The 15,713-nt window shown below is 40.3% G+C and overlaps 1 protein-coding gene across 1 annotated transcript; it reads right to left on the minus strand.

Annotated features, from left to right (window-relative positions):
* Positions 1 to 1,937: 1,937 nt before the first annotated feature.
* LOC121442198 (testis-expressed protein 30) lies at positions 1,938 to 11,705 on the minus strand. The gene is made up of 6 exons (XM_041643661.1): positions 11,570 to 11,705; positions 7,564 to 7,637; positions 6,934 to 7,164; positions 4,176 to 4,227; positions 3,357 to 3,562; positions 1,938 to 2,388 (listed from the first exon to the last, which is right to left on the minus strand). Exons 2-6 carry the CDS (start codon positions 7,576 to 7,578, stop codon positions 2,215 to 2,217), a joined length of 678 nt encoding a protein of 225 aa, XP_041499595.1. The 5' UTR covers positions 7,579 to 7,637; positions 11,570 to 11,705; the 3' UTR covers positions 1,938 to 2,214.
* Between the last annotated feature and the right edge of the window lie 4,008 nt (positions 11,706 to 15,713).

The following is a 15,713-nucleotide window of genomic DNA, read 5'->3' on the forward strand; positions in this document are numbered from 1 at the left end:
CTCAGTATACCTTCTTCCTTCTTCCTTTCATATATATCCCATATCCCAGCCCCATCAGCCTAGTGATGGTAAAACCCACAATATGCTGGGCCCTCCTCCATAACCACTAATTAAGAAAACGCCTTACAGCTGTCTCTTCTGGAGGCATTTTCCCAATGGTTTCCTTCCTTCCAGATTAACTCTAGCTTGGGTGTCAGGTACAGTGGCCTATATTCTACCTACAGTTTAAAAAGTGTCATAGCCTCATTACTAACCTTTTAAACCCATCTTATCCTTACACGTCTATATTCTGATGGTTTTAAGTTTCCTTTTGTACTCTCCGTTCTTTCCCTATTATAATTTTCCTGTGCAGATTGAACCTAGGGCCTCATCCACGCTAGGCAAGAGCTCTACCACTGAGCTACATCACTAGCTCTAATTAAATTATAATTTGTATTATTTGTCAGTGAACTTTAGTTAGTTGCTAATGGACCAAGTTATATTCTGATAGCTTGGTTTTGGGCTTACAATGTTTTCACACCTGTAGGATTTTAAAAATTTAAATATTCATTCTGTTTACCAATTTAAAAAACTTAAATCTTGCTGGGCAAAGTGGTGGGGCACAGCTTAAATGCCCAGCACTTAGGAGGCAGAAGCAGATAGATCTCTGAGTTTGGTCAGTCTGGTCTACAAGTTAGTTCCAAGACACCTAGGGTTGTTACACAGAGGAAACCTGTCTAGAAAAAAAAACTTTAAATCTTCTTCAGGAAATGAGTTAATCAACAAATATTATATATACTGATAACCAAAATTTGAAATTGTAGTTATATTTTCTACTATAATATGAAAGACCTAAGTTATTTAGGTTTTCATTTTTTTAATGCCATAGCTAAGGTGGGAAAATGTAATAAATAAAACTGATCTATTTGGACTGTGGTGGCGCACGCCTTTAATCCCAGCACTTGGGAGGCAGAGGCAGGCGGATCTCTGTGAGTTCGAGACCAGCCTGGTCTACAAGAGCTAGTTCCAGGACAGGCACCAAAAACTACAGAGAAACCCTGTCTCAAAAATCAAAAAAAAAAAACAAAAACAAAAACAAAAACCAAAACTGATCTACTCTACCAGGGTAGGAGGAATGACGAACATGGGCAATCTGAGGTTTGGTGCCTAGAAAGAGCAGTAGGCAAGCTACTAAGAGAATTTAGTATAGAATCATTTATTTTAAAATTATTTACAAATTTAGCATTAGTCTCATTTTATGTACTTTCTAAGAATCCCTAATTCTGCCTGGATAGAGCACACAGTAGTCAAACTACTTAGCTATTTTCATTTTTCTCTTTAATTAATCATCTATTGATTTCATAAACTATGTTGGAAACTCTCAAGTATTTTACTCATTTTTTGCCAACGAACTACCAAAGCTTTACCTTTAGTACACAGTACACTTTTCATCAAAGTTGCTGCTTCACTTTAAGGTCAGGGTTGTCTGAAATGCATCTCCACGATCGTTCCCTCTGCTTCTTTTGACTATGTTGAGCCCAGGGTTTCAAGTCCTCTCATCAACAAGTATTCCAACACATCCACCTTAAAGACACTGCCTCTGACCTTGGAATATGCTGGTTTGGTCAGAGAGGCTGGCCATCAAATCCCAGAGCTAGGTATATAGGGGTATGCTGTTGTGCCCACTTCTTTACATCGGTAATAGGAATTGTATTCAGGGACTGGCAAAATGGCTAAGGGGAAGGGCACTGGCCACCAAGCTTGAAAGGAAAGAACTGCCCCAAGTTGACCTTTGAACCCTGCACCCCTCCCCCAGGTAAGTAAATGAAAACAAACTTTTAAAAAACTTGAGCACTCATGCTTGTATAACAAGCCCTTTAGGACTGAGCCATATCGCCAGCACTTTTTTCTCTTTTGAGAAGCATTTTCTTAGTATTTCAGAGTAAGACAAAGCACCATTTTAACAAAATGCAAATGTTTAATTTTTCAAAACTTAACTATACTAATGAAAATAAATTATAAACAACCTTCAATATTTGTACATTATCTTCATATAACTATAACAGTGCTTTCAAAAGACATCTTGTAAAGGATATTTCCACAATACCATGTTTCAAAAATAGGGCAACATTAAAGAACATTAGTCTGAAATATATCTCACAATGCTGAGAGGTATACTGTTCTTTATCAAATTAACCATACTTTTATTCAAAATAACATGGCTTTTAGTGACAATTATTTCTTGTCCATTTCAGTGATTTCTTGGATCCAAAACAAGATCTGTGTATTTATTTCTTTGAAGACATCATTTGTCGACCGTCCTTTCACTGCCATGGAATGATTTGCCTTCTCAATCCAGTGGATTTTACTGGGAGCTCGCATCTTCTGGGCCACCTTCTCCAACAAGTTCTAAAGAGGAAAGAGAAAGATGACCTTTCCTTCATCTGTACTGGACGGGCACTCCCTCCAGAGGACTCACTAAATACCTGCTCTACATGCAACTTTAGAGACAATGCAGTACATAACGAGGTATCTACAGCAGTGTCAGTCCACTCCTCTCAAACAGTCCTATAACAGAATACACCAAGCATTTGTTGACAAGGAAAACTTTTAGGCAGGTTAGAGTTATTCAAATTGTTTTCCCAAAAATCTTTCTCCCAAGAAAACTGTGTGTTCTGGAAAACAGTAGTCCATAATACTTAGCTAATATTCAGTAATATATGAATTCTGCTAACGCTTACTTGAGAGACAATAACAATCTGCCACAAAGCTGAAATGATAAACCAAATGTATACCCTGGTATCTCCCAAATCATAACAATCAGATATTACTAATTCTTCAAATAAGGATGAAATCTATTTACCAAATCCCTTTCTAGGGAGATCCATTTTATTAGTATGCTTTTATTTATTTTTTATTTATTTATTATTTATTATGTATACAATAGTCTGTGTGTATGCCGAAGGCTAGAAGAGGGCACCAGACCTTATTACAGATGGTTGTGAGCTACCATGTGGTTGCTGGGAATTGAACTCAGGACCTTTGGAAGAGCAGGCAATGCTCTTAACCACTGAGCCATCTCTCCAGCCCCTATGCTTTTATTTTAAGTGCTACAAAGCTACAGGGTAACAAAGACACACAACTAAATTAGACATAAGCATTTTTTTGTCTTGTTTCTGACAGGGTGATATAGCCCCAGCTGAACTGGAACTCCCTATATTCAAGGCTGGTCTTGAACTAACAGAGATCCACCAGCCTCTGTCTCCTGAGTTTATGAGATTAAAGGTGTGGGTCACCAGGTCCAGAAGCTGAATATGGCAGGCAATAATCTTGCCTCTAATATAGTTTACTCATACAAATACAGAGTTTCAATTCACCTTTTCACACATTTCATCTGCTGAACCTGACACAAACAGTACAGGATCCTTTATACGAAAGAGATCTTCGTCCCTGAGTTTCTGCTGCTGCTTTGGATGGTGCAGTGGGTAAGAAATACAAATGAGACCTCGAACAAAATCATCAGTGTCATCTAGCTCAGTGTGACACATTACAGAAGCAGCTGCTCTTGATCCCATCGAACGACCTAAAACCAATTAAGTTCAATTAGAAATAAATATTTACATACAATAGTAGCAATGGTATGGTAAAATTAGTTTTGCTGTTCTTCATACTTACAGAGGGAAAAAAAATCACAACTCAAAAGAGCAGCAAGCAATAAATTCTAATGCTTTTAATGGAATCTTACCGCTTTATGAAAAGCTAAAAATTGATCTAGCTTACCCCAAATTTTAAAAAGAAACAATTATTTTTCTCAATACTTAAAAGGGTGAAGAAACTCTCAATGAATCATTTGTAAGAGTAATAAAATGTAGTGAATAAGAGAATCTTATTTTATATTTAAACACATAAATGCCTTAAGCATATAAAGCTTAATAAAGTATCAAGGTTATGTATCAAAACAAAATAATCTGTTTTGTTTTGAAGACAGGTTTTCTCTGTTTAACAGCCCTAGCTGTCTTGAAACTCACTCTGTAGATCAATTAGCCGGGCCCCCAAATCACAGAGATTCGCTTGCCTCTGCCTCAAGTGTGGGGATTGAAGGTGTGCGCTATCACCCAGCTAAAATAAATTATTTCTTAAATTAACCTCCTGCTAGCAGTCTTAATATTTATAATGAAGTTATTACTAAAGCTTACCTCCAAGAAAAACACCAGCAAGTTTGTATTCTCCTGAGGTCTTTAGGTAATTCTAGATAAATCAAAAAAAATTATCAGTTCCTTTCATGTCATACTCCACTGGATATTCTTGTCATTACTGATATATACAAAAATTTATGCAAAGACATAATTTACCGAAGATACAGTTCTTTCCTCTTCTTGTCATGTGTTCACTATTAATCCTTATGTCAGCTAATATGTCAGGGAAAATCAATTTGCCTTCATAAAAATATTCAAGCAGTAAACTGTTGGGACACAGTCCAAGAATGGAGTTATGTGAGAATTCTGAGTGCTTGTGAGAAAACTCAAAGAAAACGAGTACTGTGACCTCAGTTTCTTCAAATCAGAATTGTTCTTGGCCTGTGTTTTCATGGGTCTCCCAGGTGCAGCAGATAGGAGTGAATTTACTTCAGCTGTAGTTATTCACATGCCTCTATTGAAATACATGTTTTTGCAACGTGTCTTGTTCTTGTGATTGAACATCTTACGTGATTCGACTTTTCTTAACACGCAGAATATAAATCATCTGATGCTCTAAACAAAGTTGGTTATTTCATGAGGCTTTCATCTGTCTAAATTTATTGGCTCCTTTTTCCCAGGTCTCACCACCTCCATAGTGGTAAACAAGTGGCACCCGAACAGGGAAGGACCTGAAGTCAGCCATGAGAGAGCCAAACGGGGCAGAAACTAGGGAAGACTTTGCTGTACGCCAAATTGTGCATAATTTCTTAAAGAAATAATGACCACAAGTATCAAAATCACAACTACTAGATTGCTTGAAAGTTGGTTATGATTATAATCCTGGTTTTCAGAAGGAATTTTACATGAAGTAGTATGAGATAGAGTCTAAAATATTATAAAGGCATTTAGCAAGGAGTAAAAGATCCTTTTTTAATTTGGGGTCACATGGGCATTGATTTCAACTGTTATTAAAATACTCATTAATCATGATAAAGAAGTAATTCCTGAATAGTTAGACCTTAAAATTGATAGAGGCAAATAAGGAAATTTTCCCTGTGCAGTAAAAATAATAAATAAATAAAATAAAAAACAGAAATGGTGATACCTATGCCAGGAATTGTTGCCTCAGCCCCCTTACTGGAGCCTCCTTTAAATACTTATCTCCATTGTATGAAAAATGACCTTGAAGTATGGGGTGAGGAATATGATAATTGATTTAATCTTGAATTGTCTCTACTTTTTGTGAGAATTTAGGAGATCCCATGTAAAAGCTAACTTTTTACAACCCAGGCAAGCTAGAGCACGGGTGGGAAAAGTAATTCCTCCATTGACGTCTCCCTGGCCTCATGAGCTGTTGCTTGGTACTTCCTGTGCCAATTTCAGCAAAATCAAAATTCTTACCTAATTACACACTAACTAATCTATTTAAGACCCTAGAAGGAAAGACGGCATTGGACAGTCCTCACACATTATTTCCAGAGGAAAGGAGGAACCTACAGCTATTTGAATCCAGACATTTATGTCTCAAGTGGATTCTTTCACTGCCTTCGAACTCATTTTCTCCACTAAATTGTCTCCTACAGCTATTACAGCACAAGAGGATAATCCTTTGGATTATTTGCACCACAAGAGCCATAAAATATTGCTTACCTTACTGTTCCAGTTCAATTAGTAAATAAAGACAGGACCCAATGTAAACAATTAATCATATGGGCCTCCTTCCAAGCTTTTCTCCACAATTTCCTGATCAATATGATACTGTAACTAATAGTACTGGCCAGTTTGAATCTCTGTTGTTGGTGGCAGAAAATTCCAATGTTCCCTTTACAGGATATTTAACAATTTATAAATTTATGAATCAAATGACAATTAGATTTACCTAAAACATCTCAAATCAAAACCACTCTGGATATCCTATTATTATTTTATTATCCTATTTAATTATCCTATTTAATATTATTTTATTAAAATAAAAATGGGGAGAAGTCGGAACATAGTCCAAGAATGGAGTCAAATGAGAATTCTGAGTGCTTGTGAGAAAATGCCAAGAAAATAAGATTAGATTCTTGTAACCTCAGTTTCTTCAAAACACAAAATTGTTCCTGGAATGGGTATTTATGCTCCTCCCAGCTGTACTGGCTAGGAAGGAGTTTACTTCAGCTGTTATTTCTATGCTGCTAGATGGAAAAACGTATTTTTGCCATATGTGGCTTGTCCTTGTAAGCGAACAACTTACTCATGCGATTCTTAACTCTCAGAGTATAAATTGTCTGAAACTCTAAATAAAGTTAGCAACTGCACGAGACTTTAGTCCACCTCATTTTTAGGTTTCCCCTCTCCCAAGTGTGTGTCTCCAACTAGAGTGGTAAACAGTAAACTTGATAAAGAATTGTATTTTAAAAGCTAGTAGAAGTTTCAAATTTGATGAAAATACTAGCATAGAATGGTGGTATATTTGTATATGCATAATAGTACAGTAGGTTTAATAACCTAGATTGGCATAACTATATTCTAAGACCACATTATCCCAGTGAGAAAATTCTACATAGCGTTTTTGGCAGCAGCATGAAAGAACACTGACGGTGTGAGCCTTCATCTCCGTGAAAAGAAGCTGATGACAAAAAAAGAGAAACATGAACACTAATCGCCTATGTGCACTGCCACGTTTCTAAGGAAATTAGAAATTATTTTTATCTAAAAATTAGATAACAAAATACCTTAAATTTATGAAGAATTTTAAGCAGAACCTTGTTACAAGTAAATATATTTTTCTTACCAAAACTGCTTTATATGCCTTAATTCTATGTACAATATTAAGGCCTTTGCAAGTAAATCTTAGGCAAAAAAACCCATGAGATGCAAGATGGGATGCCAGTGACATCAAATGAGGAAGATTCATATCTCCTGATGCTCCATGTGTAAGAATTATTCCATATGCTATGTTCTTGTTAGGTACCAAACAAACGGCATCCAGTAATTTATTTCCAAAAGGTATTTTTAATTTAACCTAAAATTCAAGAGAATAAAAGGATCAAATTATTTCCTTGACTATTTAGACAACTGAATAAATACATGTATTTGTTTTGTAAGACTCATGGCCTCCAAACAAGTCCTGATATATCTAAGAACTGTTTACTGTCAGGTGCTTTAAGTGCTCTGCATCAACTCTTGTAAGCATTCCTTATAATTCTACAAGGAAAGTACTATTGCTCCTTCCCAGATAAGGCACAACAGATTAAGTAACTTGCTCAAGGTTACATAGTTTTTACTCCCCAACTCTAATTCTGTACTGCCTCTCACCATGCAAACTGAAAATAAGACTATTACACAGAACTGATTATTAACCCATTTCCCCATCTCCCCAAAAGTTTAATCTGAAGATACAGAACACATGATACTATCTTACCTCCGTATGACTCATTTTCACTGTTGAATAATAAACACAAAGTGCATTACATCCAAGAAGCAAATGACATCTCCCTGAAAAGAAGATTCTGTTGTGAAAGGTGAGTTGTCAGACATGGGAATGACCCCCAAACTATGAATGAGCACATTCAAAAGCTGAAATAAACACAACCAGAAACTAGTTTTCTACAAACTGGTATCTATATTTATTACTTACTCTTGTATCACTTTCAAGAGATTTATGGGTACTCAAAACTAATTACAGGAGCTGGCAGACATAAGATAAAGCAAATGGGATACTTTGATGCAGAGGCCTTAGAATAGTTCACTCCAAATAGGATGCTGTACCTTTACAAAAATACTTTTGAAATATATTTATAAGAATATATATTTGTGCCGGGCGGTGGTGGCGCACGCCTTTAATCCCAGCACTTGGGAGGCAGAGGCAGGCGGATCTCTGTGAGTTCGAGATCAGCCTGGTCTACAAGAGCTAGTTCCAGGACAGGCTCCAAAACCACAGAGAAACCCTGTCTCGAAAAACCAAAAAAAAAAAAAAAAAAAAAAAAAGAATATATATTTGTAAGAATCTTCATTCTTGCTGGGTGTTGGTGGCGCACGCCTTTAATCCCAGCACTAGGGAGGCAGAGGCAGGCGGATCTCTGAGTTCGAGGCCAGCCTGGTCTACAAGAGCTAGTTCCAGGACAGCCAGGGCTACACAGAGAAACCCTGTCTCAAAAAACCAAAAAGAATATTCATTCTTACTCCAACTTACTTTCTATATATCTACTAAATAATTTTCTTCATTATTCCTTTTTCCATATAATCTCGACCATTTTTAATTTAATTTCCCTGCAGCTATGAAATAATTTTTATCATTTCATTCCCTCTTTTTAACAGAAGTCTGTAACCACAGTCTTTGTCATGTGATCCTACTGGCTTTGGGTTTGGCTACTGAAACATTTCAAAGTGCCACTTCTGAGTTGAGCTATGGCAAATTCCTAGAAATTTAGCACTGAATTTCACCCTGAACCATAGAGAAAAACTATCCCAGGAAGTTTTTCATTTTCAGCAAAAATTCCATAATGAAGACAGCTTAAGCAATTCTGAAGTCAAATTAAAGCCTGGAAATCAGTCTAAATCACAACTGATCTGAAGAACCATTAAGCATGAATGGGTGCAAGCCACTGTAGTTTTTGAGACTGCTGTTCAGTATCCATTCCCTTGCATTTTAAGAGAGCTTTCATTTTTCAACATATCATTTTACACCAGAATTTCCATTATCATCCATAGGCCTTCACTGGCATTTGTTTATTAACTAGGTACACAGTAATATGGCTCAAAGCTCACAAGACACCAAGAATATATTGACTCATTCCACTTTTGCCTTGCACTCAGAACTCCTCTCAAGGAAACCGGTATTACTTGCTTCTTGTGACTCTTTCTAGGTGATATTATACTTACAGGTATATCTACTTATAGGTATATTTGTAAGAAAATTTCACAGGCGAGGAAATGCTACATCAAATCTGTTCATAATTTTAAAATATTCCTTTTCGCTGGGCGGTGGTGGCGCACGCCTTTAATCCCAGCACTCGGGAGGCAGAGACAGGTGGATCTCTGTGAGTTTGAGACCAGCCTGGTCTACAAGAGCTAGTTCCAGGACAGGCTCCAAAACCACAGAGAAACCCTGTCTCGAAAAAACCAAAAAAAAAAAAAAAAATTCCTTTTCATTTTAATAGCAGGCAGCACATACATCTATCAATTGTTTGTGTTGCATGTGTGTATGCGCAAGCGCACATACCTGTGTGCCTGCATGTGTCAGCCAGAAGTAAACACCAGGTGTCTTCCTCTACTACTCTTATTTATTAAGATAAGGTCTCACATTGAGTTTGGAGCTCATCAGTTTGGGTAAGCTGGTTGGCTAACCAATAAGCTTTTGTTACTCTGGGTTCATCCAGTTTAGGCCTAAATGGATGCTGGGGATCAAACAATATTCCCAGCTTTTACAGCTGGTATTTTATCAGTCGGAACATCTCCCAAGCTCCCAGTATAAAATTTAAAAAAATAAAAATGTAAATAGTGAGGTCTCTTTGCATTTAATTTACTGTTAAATTCCTTACTATTTGCCAGGAGCAACCATTAACTGGTGTGTGTGTGTGCACGCGTGTGTTTCCTCATTGTCTTGTTCATCCCAGCCCTACTGTCTTGGGTCTGGAAGTTATTAATACTAAAAAGTTTTGGAAGTTGAAAGAGAAGTAGATGAAGAAATTATGGCTTTGGTCCTCATTTTCATAAATATATCTTTACAAATACCTGTCTTGGATTCTCTAGTCAAAAAAGTTTTTTTTTGTTTGTTTGTTTTTTGAGACAGGGTTTCTCTGTGTAAACAGCTCTGGCTGTCCTGGAACTAGCGTGGTAGGCTACACTGGTCTCAAACTCACAGAGATCCATCTGCCTCTGCTTCCCAAGTGCTGGGATTAAAGGCCTGCACCACCACTACCCCCAAACCCTTATTTTTGTCAAAATAAGCCTCCTTCCTGTCTTCTAATCATGGGGGACATAAGCACTCAAGAGTGTGAAAGGGGAAAAGGAATCTAAATATATGACTGCTCCTTAAAAAGATTTAACCTAACACTTCCTAAGTCTTCCACCTCTGCCCACATCAACACACTTCCAACTCTATCTGGTGCTGCCAGTTTCTGTGTGTTCTGAATGGTATGATTTATTCACACCAGTTGACGAGTTTTATTGCGTCCCTCACTGCTGGTTTTGCCATTGCTTCTTAAGAGTTCATTATTCAACTTCTCTATTTTCCAAGGTTTCTATCCCAGTGTCCAAAAAAAAAAAGGGGGGGGAGCCACGTTGGGTGGGTATGCCTATAATCTCAGTACGTGAAAAAAAAAAATCACTGCAAGTTTGAGACCAGGCTGAGCAAGACCCTGTCTCAAAAAAACCCAAACACAAAACAAAACAAAAAACCAAACATCCTTCCCTGTAATTTCGATGACATTTCAGAAAGCAGTAAAATTAGAAGCAGGTTTTCCATTTACCATCAACCTAGAAGGCTCTTTCAGATTAACCTGGGGTTTTGTTTTTAAGGACAAACTCTGCGCTGCTCCGGAGTTCATGATCAACTTGTTCTTCACGACTGTTGCACACGTTTCTTCTAGCCTGCTTCGGTAACCCTGAAAACGTCCCGAGGGTAACAGCTCAAAGCAAGTGATGAGTGTCGATTTTATCTCTAGCATTTTTTTTTTTTCCTGGAAGGATAAGGGAGGACCAAAGCCTGGCTCCGCCTCAACGTCCACAGCCAGCAGATGGAGAAAACAGCTACCAACCCGGTAGATGCAAGGTGACAACCGAATGCTGACCCTTAAATGCGGTTGACGGGGTACCGGTTCTAAACGCCGTTGATCAGCAAGGGGGAGAGGTTGGGGGGGGGGGAGGTGCTCCTTATACTCCGAGGCAGCGTTTTTTCTGGTCCTACCTTCCACTCAGCCGTCAAAACACCCGGGCCACCTGACTTCCAGTTAAAAAAAAAAAATAAGTATTGTCTGTTACGTCTGCAGCAAATACGTCGGCTGTCACCGGTCGAACAAAACTGGGAGTCTTACCGGGGGTCGACTCACCAAACGAGAAAGAAAAAAAAATAATAATAATAATCCAAACCCGAGGTCAGGGGTCGACGGGAATCGTCGTGGATTCGCTCAACGGACGTGAAGCCCCGGGTCGGGCAGGCGCCCTCCCGCGGGAGCCTCTCACGGCTGGCGGGGAGGCTCGGCTCCGGTCACCCGCGGCAGCCCACGGACGGACGAGTCTCCGCGGCCCGGCCCCCCGCCTGCCCGCCGCTGCCGTACCCACCCCGTGTCCGCCCTCCCGGGGCTGCTGCCCGACGGCGGCCGGCTTCCTCCGACGCCTCAGGCGGCCCCCGACCGACAGCCCCCGAGGGGCGGCCCGCCCGGCGCGGCCCCGCTGCCCCCGCTTCCCGCCGCCGCCGCCGCGCTTACCAGCGAACGCACGAGACACCGCCGGACGCCAACCGCCCTCACTCTCTTCGGGGAGCGAACTAACACGCTCGAAGCGACCGCCTCGCCACCTCCCCCGTCAGCGCGGCCCGCCCCTGCGCACGCGCACACAGGCTCCGCCCTCCCCGGCTCGTGGGACTTGCGCGCGGCACGCCGGGAAGGAGAGTTTTCTCCTTCGCCGGAGCTCGGCCCCGCCTCCTGCAGGCGGGGAGCTGGGATCGGGAGTTCAGGGCGCTGGTGCAGCCGAGCAGCGCGGGAAAGCCGCGCTCGCGTCGCCGCCTCAGCTTCTTCCGGTCCGTTCATCCTTTGGTTAGACGTGGTGTACAGCCCGGACTAGCTAGCCCTTTCCCCTCGCCCCGCCGTGGATTCCTTATCCGCTTGGCTTTCAGGCGCGTCCACCCCGCTGCCGCATGCGCACAGGACAAGCTATGCATGCGACCCCAGACAAAATCGTGCACTTAAAACGTATTTCCTAATTAATTTATTATTGGTGTTATTACTGCGACTTGCTTTCCTTTTGGCAGCTTGACTACGTGGTTCAGTGTGAGCTTTGTAGATGGAAAAGTCAAAACAGTGTCAAAAGATTGGACGCCTCTCACCCTCACCCGTACCAGGCTAGGCTAAGGCTCCCCCCTAACTCTGACTGCCTAAACTGGTCACCCGAAGGCTGTGTCGCTACCAACTTTGTGCCTTCACAGCAGCTGGATGATCCTGAGGCTTTAGGACCGACCACCCAGGACCTCCGCACTTCCTTCTTCGGAGACTCCTCACCCTAACCTGTTCCAACTCATCAGATTGCACCTTTTACTTAGGTCTTCACTCACGTCTTTTTCTGTCTTTTTTTTTTTTTTTCAGTTTAAACTTCCTTAATGAAAAGATAGTTTAGTGGTGTCAGTGTGTGTGTGTGTGTGTGTGTGTGTGTGTGTGTAATTTGACTGAAACTCCTGGTATAGGATAAGGCCAGACAAATGTTTCCAGAATGAATCCCCCTCAGGCACAGTGATTTTAGTACCTAGGTTAATCCCAACTTCGAGAATAAGACCACTACCACAATTTGAACCTAATTTGAGGCAAGCTTGATTTTTATTAGGGTGCACCCACGAGCTGGCCAGTGAGTAGTTTTATAGAGGGGAGACAATGGAGCAATATGGAAATTAAAAAATACAAGAAACAAAATGAAAAAAAAAACATTTAAAAATGTCACGTGATCACCAAGTGATTAGGAGGGCTCAGGGAGGGTCAGGGTTCAAAAACATATCAAGGTCATAGGGTGGAGAAGGTCAGGTTCCAGGAACAGAGCTACTCAACTGTCACAGTAAAAAGAAACTTATTTTAAAAAAATACAGCATAATGGCTCCTGCCTTTAAAATGGAGTCAGACAGGTTCCTCACCGGCCCTCTTTCCTGGCACAGTACATACTAAGAAGCAATTGGCTGAAATTGCTTATCACAAGGGCTTTCTCAAGCTAGAGTCTTACTACTTTCAGTTAACACTTCCTTGTTGTCTGCTAATCTCTCTTCCTTCCTTCCCTCCATCCATTCCTTTCCTTCCTCCCCCGCCCCAAGCCTCTCTCCTCACTTCTTTGGGTTGTGGGGGATGGAACCCCAGGCTTTGTCCATGCAGACATGCCACCACTAAGCTACATTGCTAGTTCATGTCTGCTATTCTAGCTATGCTTTATTGGCTTTCTGTGTCTGCCCCGAGTTTCAATTCAAGTACACAATTTGGTGATGTCTGGTAACTATACAGTCATTTGCACCCGTCCATCAAGTTCTAAGCACATATTATTTCTAGAAGACACTTGCCACTCCCCTTTCCTACCTTGGACACCAGAGAACCCCTAACATGATTTGTGTGTATAGACTTACCTTTTCTGGATGTAAAGGTCATGTAAATCGAGTCATGGAATGAGATCTTTCATCTGTCATCTTGCATGTAGCATGTGCAAGGGTACTCTGCTTCTTCCAACCAACTTATCACTGAATCCCAAGCAACAGCTGTATGGACCGATTTGCCAGTCCATGGCCATGTGGAGTATTGTGAACCATATTGCTGCAGTGTTCAGAGGCTGTGTTGAGAGAAGCAGAGCAAGACTTTAAGACGTCAGGCTGCAGGCTAGGAAGCTGGAGGGAGGGTTCCCAAGGCCAGAAATGTTAGGAAGGCAGCATTAGAAGAAAAAAGGCAAGTGCCCCACCCGTTAAACATTAGCCCAGGAAAACTGATCTCAGACTGCGACCTCCAGAATTGTAAGAACACATGTACGTTGTTTTAGATGACTACGTATGTGATAGTTTTTTTTTTTCTCTTCACAGAATAGGAAACTAATATAAAACCTTATTTATGGACCAAAATTTGAGTTCTGCATGTACTGGAATATATATTTTCTTGAAATTATTCTTATCTTAGAAGCTTTACAAACATGGGTAGTGGGCCAGATTTGCTCTGTGGGTAGTTTAAAATGTTCTAAGTCAAAGCCAGGCATGGTGGTCCACTCCTTTAATCCCAGCACTCAGGGGGCAGAGACAGGTAGATCTCTATGAGTTTGAAGTCATTTTGCTATACATAGTGAGTTCCAAGCCAACCATGATTACCTACTAAGACCATGTCTTAAAAAAAGGAAAGAACTTAAAGCAAATTAAATAACCACATGGTATAAAAGTCTCAAGAAGTAAAAAATGAGAAAAAAAATTGAATGTCTAAATCACTTACTGTACCAATTAATTCAGCATCACCAAAGAAATAATGATCATGGCTTTTTACACTGCTTCAAAATTAAAATGCTATTACTGTAGTTCGTGAAAAATTAATGCAACAAAACCAGAAAAATAGAATATGGGGGCTGGAGAGATGGCTCAGTGGTTAAGAGCACTGACTGCTCTTCCAAAGGACCTGGGTTCAATTCCCAGCACCACATGGTGGCTCACAACTGTCTAAAGATCCAGTTGCAGGGGATCTGACACTTTCACACCAATGCACATAAAATAAAGTTAAATAAACCATAAAAATATTTTAAAAATATTAAAAAAAATATGAACAGTTCCAATAGATACCTGAAAAAATTGCTATTTAAAGTTCTTCTGGTTGATAAACTTTAATAAATTAGTACATTTTAAATTTTTTTAGCAGTGGCTTATCATAATTTATAGCAACAGTCAATATCCAATTAGCATATTTAGACTAGTGCTAAGTAGACTCTACTAGGCATTCCTGTGATACCACTTTTAGCCACAAACCCATACTTAATTATTTTTTATCTATTTTTTAAAAAGATTTATTTATTTATTATGTATATAGTGCAGGCCCAAAGAGGGCACCAGACCTCATTACAGATGGCTGTGAGCTACCATGTGGTTGCTGGGAATTGAACTCAGGACCTTTGGAAGAACAAGCAAAGCTCTTAACCACTGAGCCATCTCTCCAGCCCATACTTAATTAGTTTATTGATTTTTAAGTTTCCATTCTTTTTCAAGAAGAGACAGAAACTATTCCCTGATCTATCTTTCGAACTTATACACTATCTGAAGACATACTAGGTGCTCAATAAACATGCATTGTGAGAATTCCCATTAGTGACGGTTAACTTGGTCGGGCCATTCCCTGGCGTAAGGTCAAGCATTCTGGATATTCTGCCAGGGCAGTTTTCAATGAGAACAACATTTAAATCAGTAGACATGGAGACTGACTGTTATGATGTGGGTGGGACTTGTCTAATTGGAGGAGAAACATGTGTGGTGGGCCTAAAAGGCTTGTACCAGCATGCCTGGCCTCCAGCTGCTACATTCATTGCATTTTAAAGTAATTATTCCTTTTAAATCTGTTGCCCCTTCCAGGTCCAGGGAAGTCTGTCAGACCCTAAAAAGAACGGTCTCTGTACTCAAGATGGCTTAAGGTCTGGGGTGGAAGGGCAGAGTTTACAGGCGACTACGGCAAAGGATGGTGACAGGGGCGTGACATCTCTGAAATGAGCTGGACAAAGAAGAATGGATCCTGGCTTCCACACCAAGGGAAATGCAAATACCAGGGCAGGAAGGAAATAAGCATTGGGTGAACGGTGACAGGGTTCATGTTGGTTGGTGGTTAATAGATCTGACTACAGCTGGGGCAGAGGCCAGATAAAGGCAGTTCT

This window comes from Microtus oregoni, unplaced genomic scaffold, assembly GCF_018167655.1.
Source record: "Microtus oregoni isolate MIOR12 unplaced genomic scaffold, Mior012 000087F_ref0000451, whole genome shotgun sequence".
In the NCBI taxonomy this organism is placed as follows: domain Eukaryota; kingdom Metazoa; phylum Chordata; class Mammalia; order Rodentia; family Cricetidae; genus Microtus; species Microtus oregoni.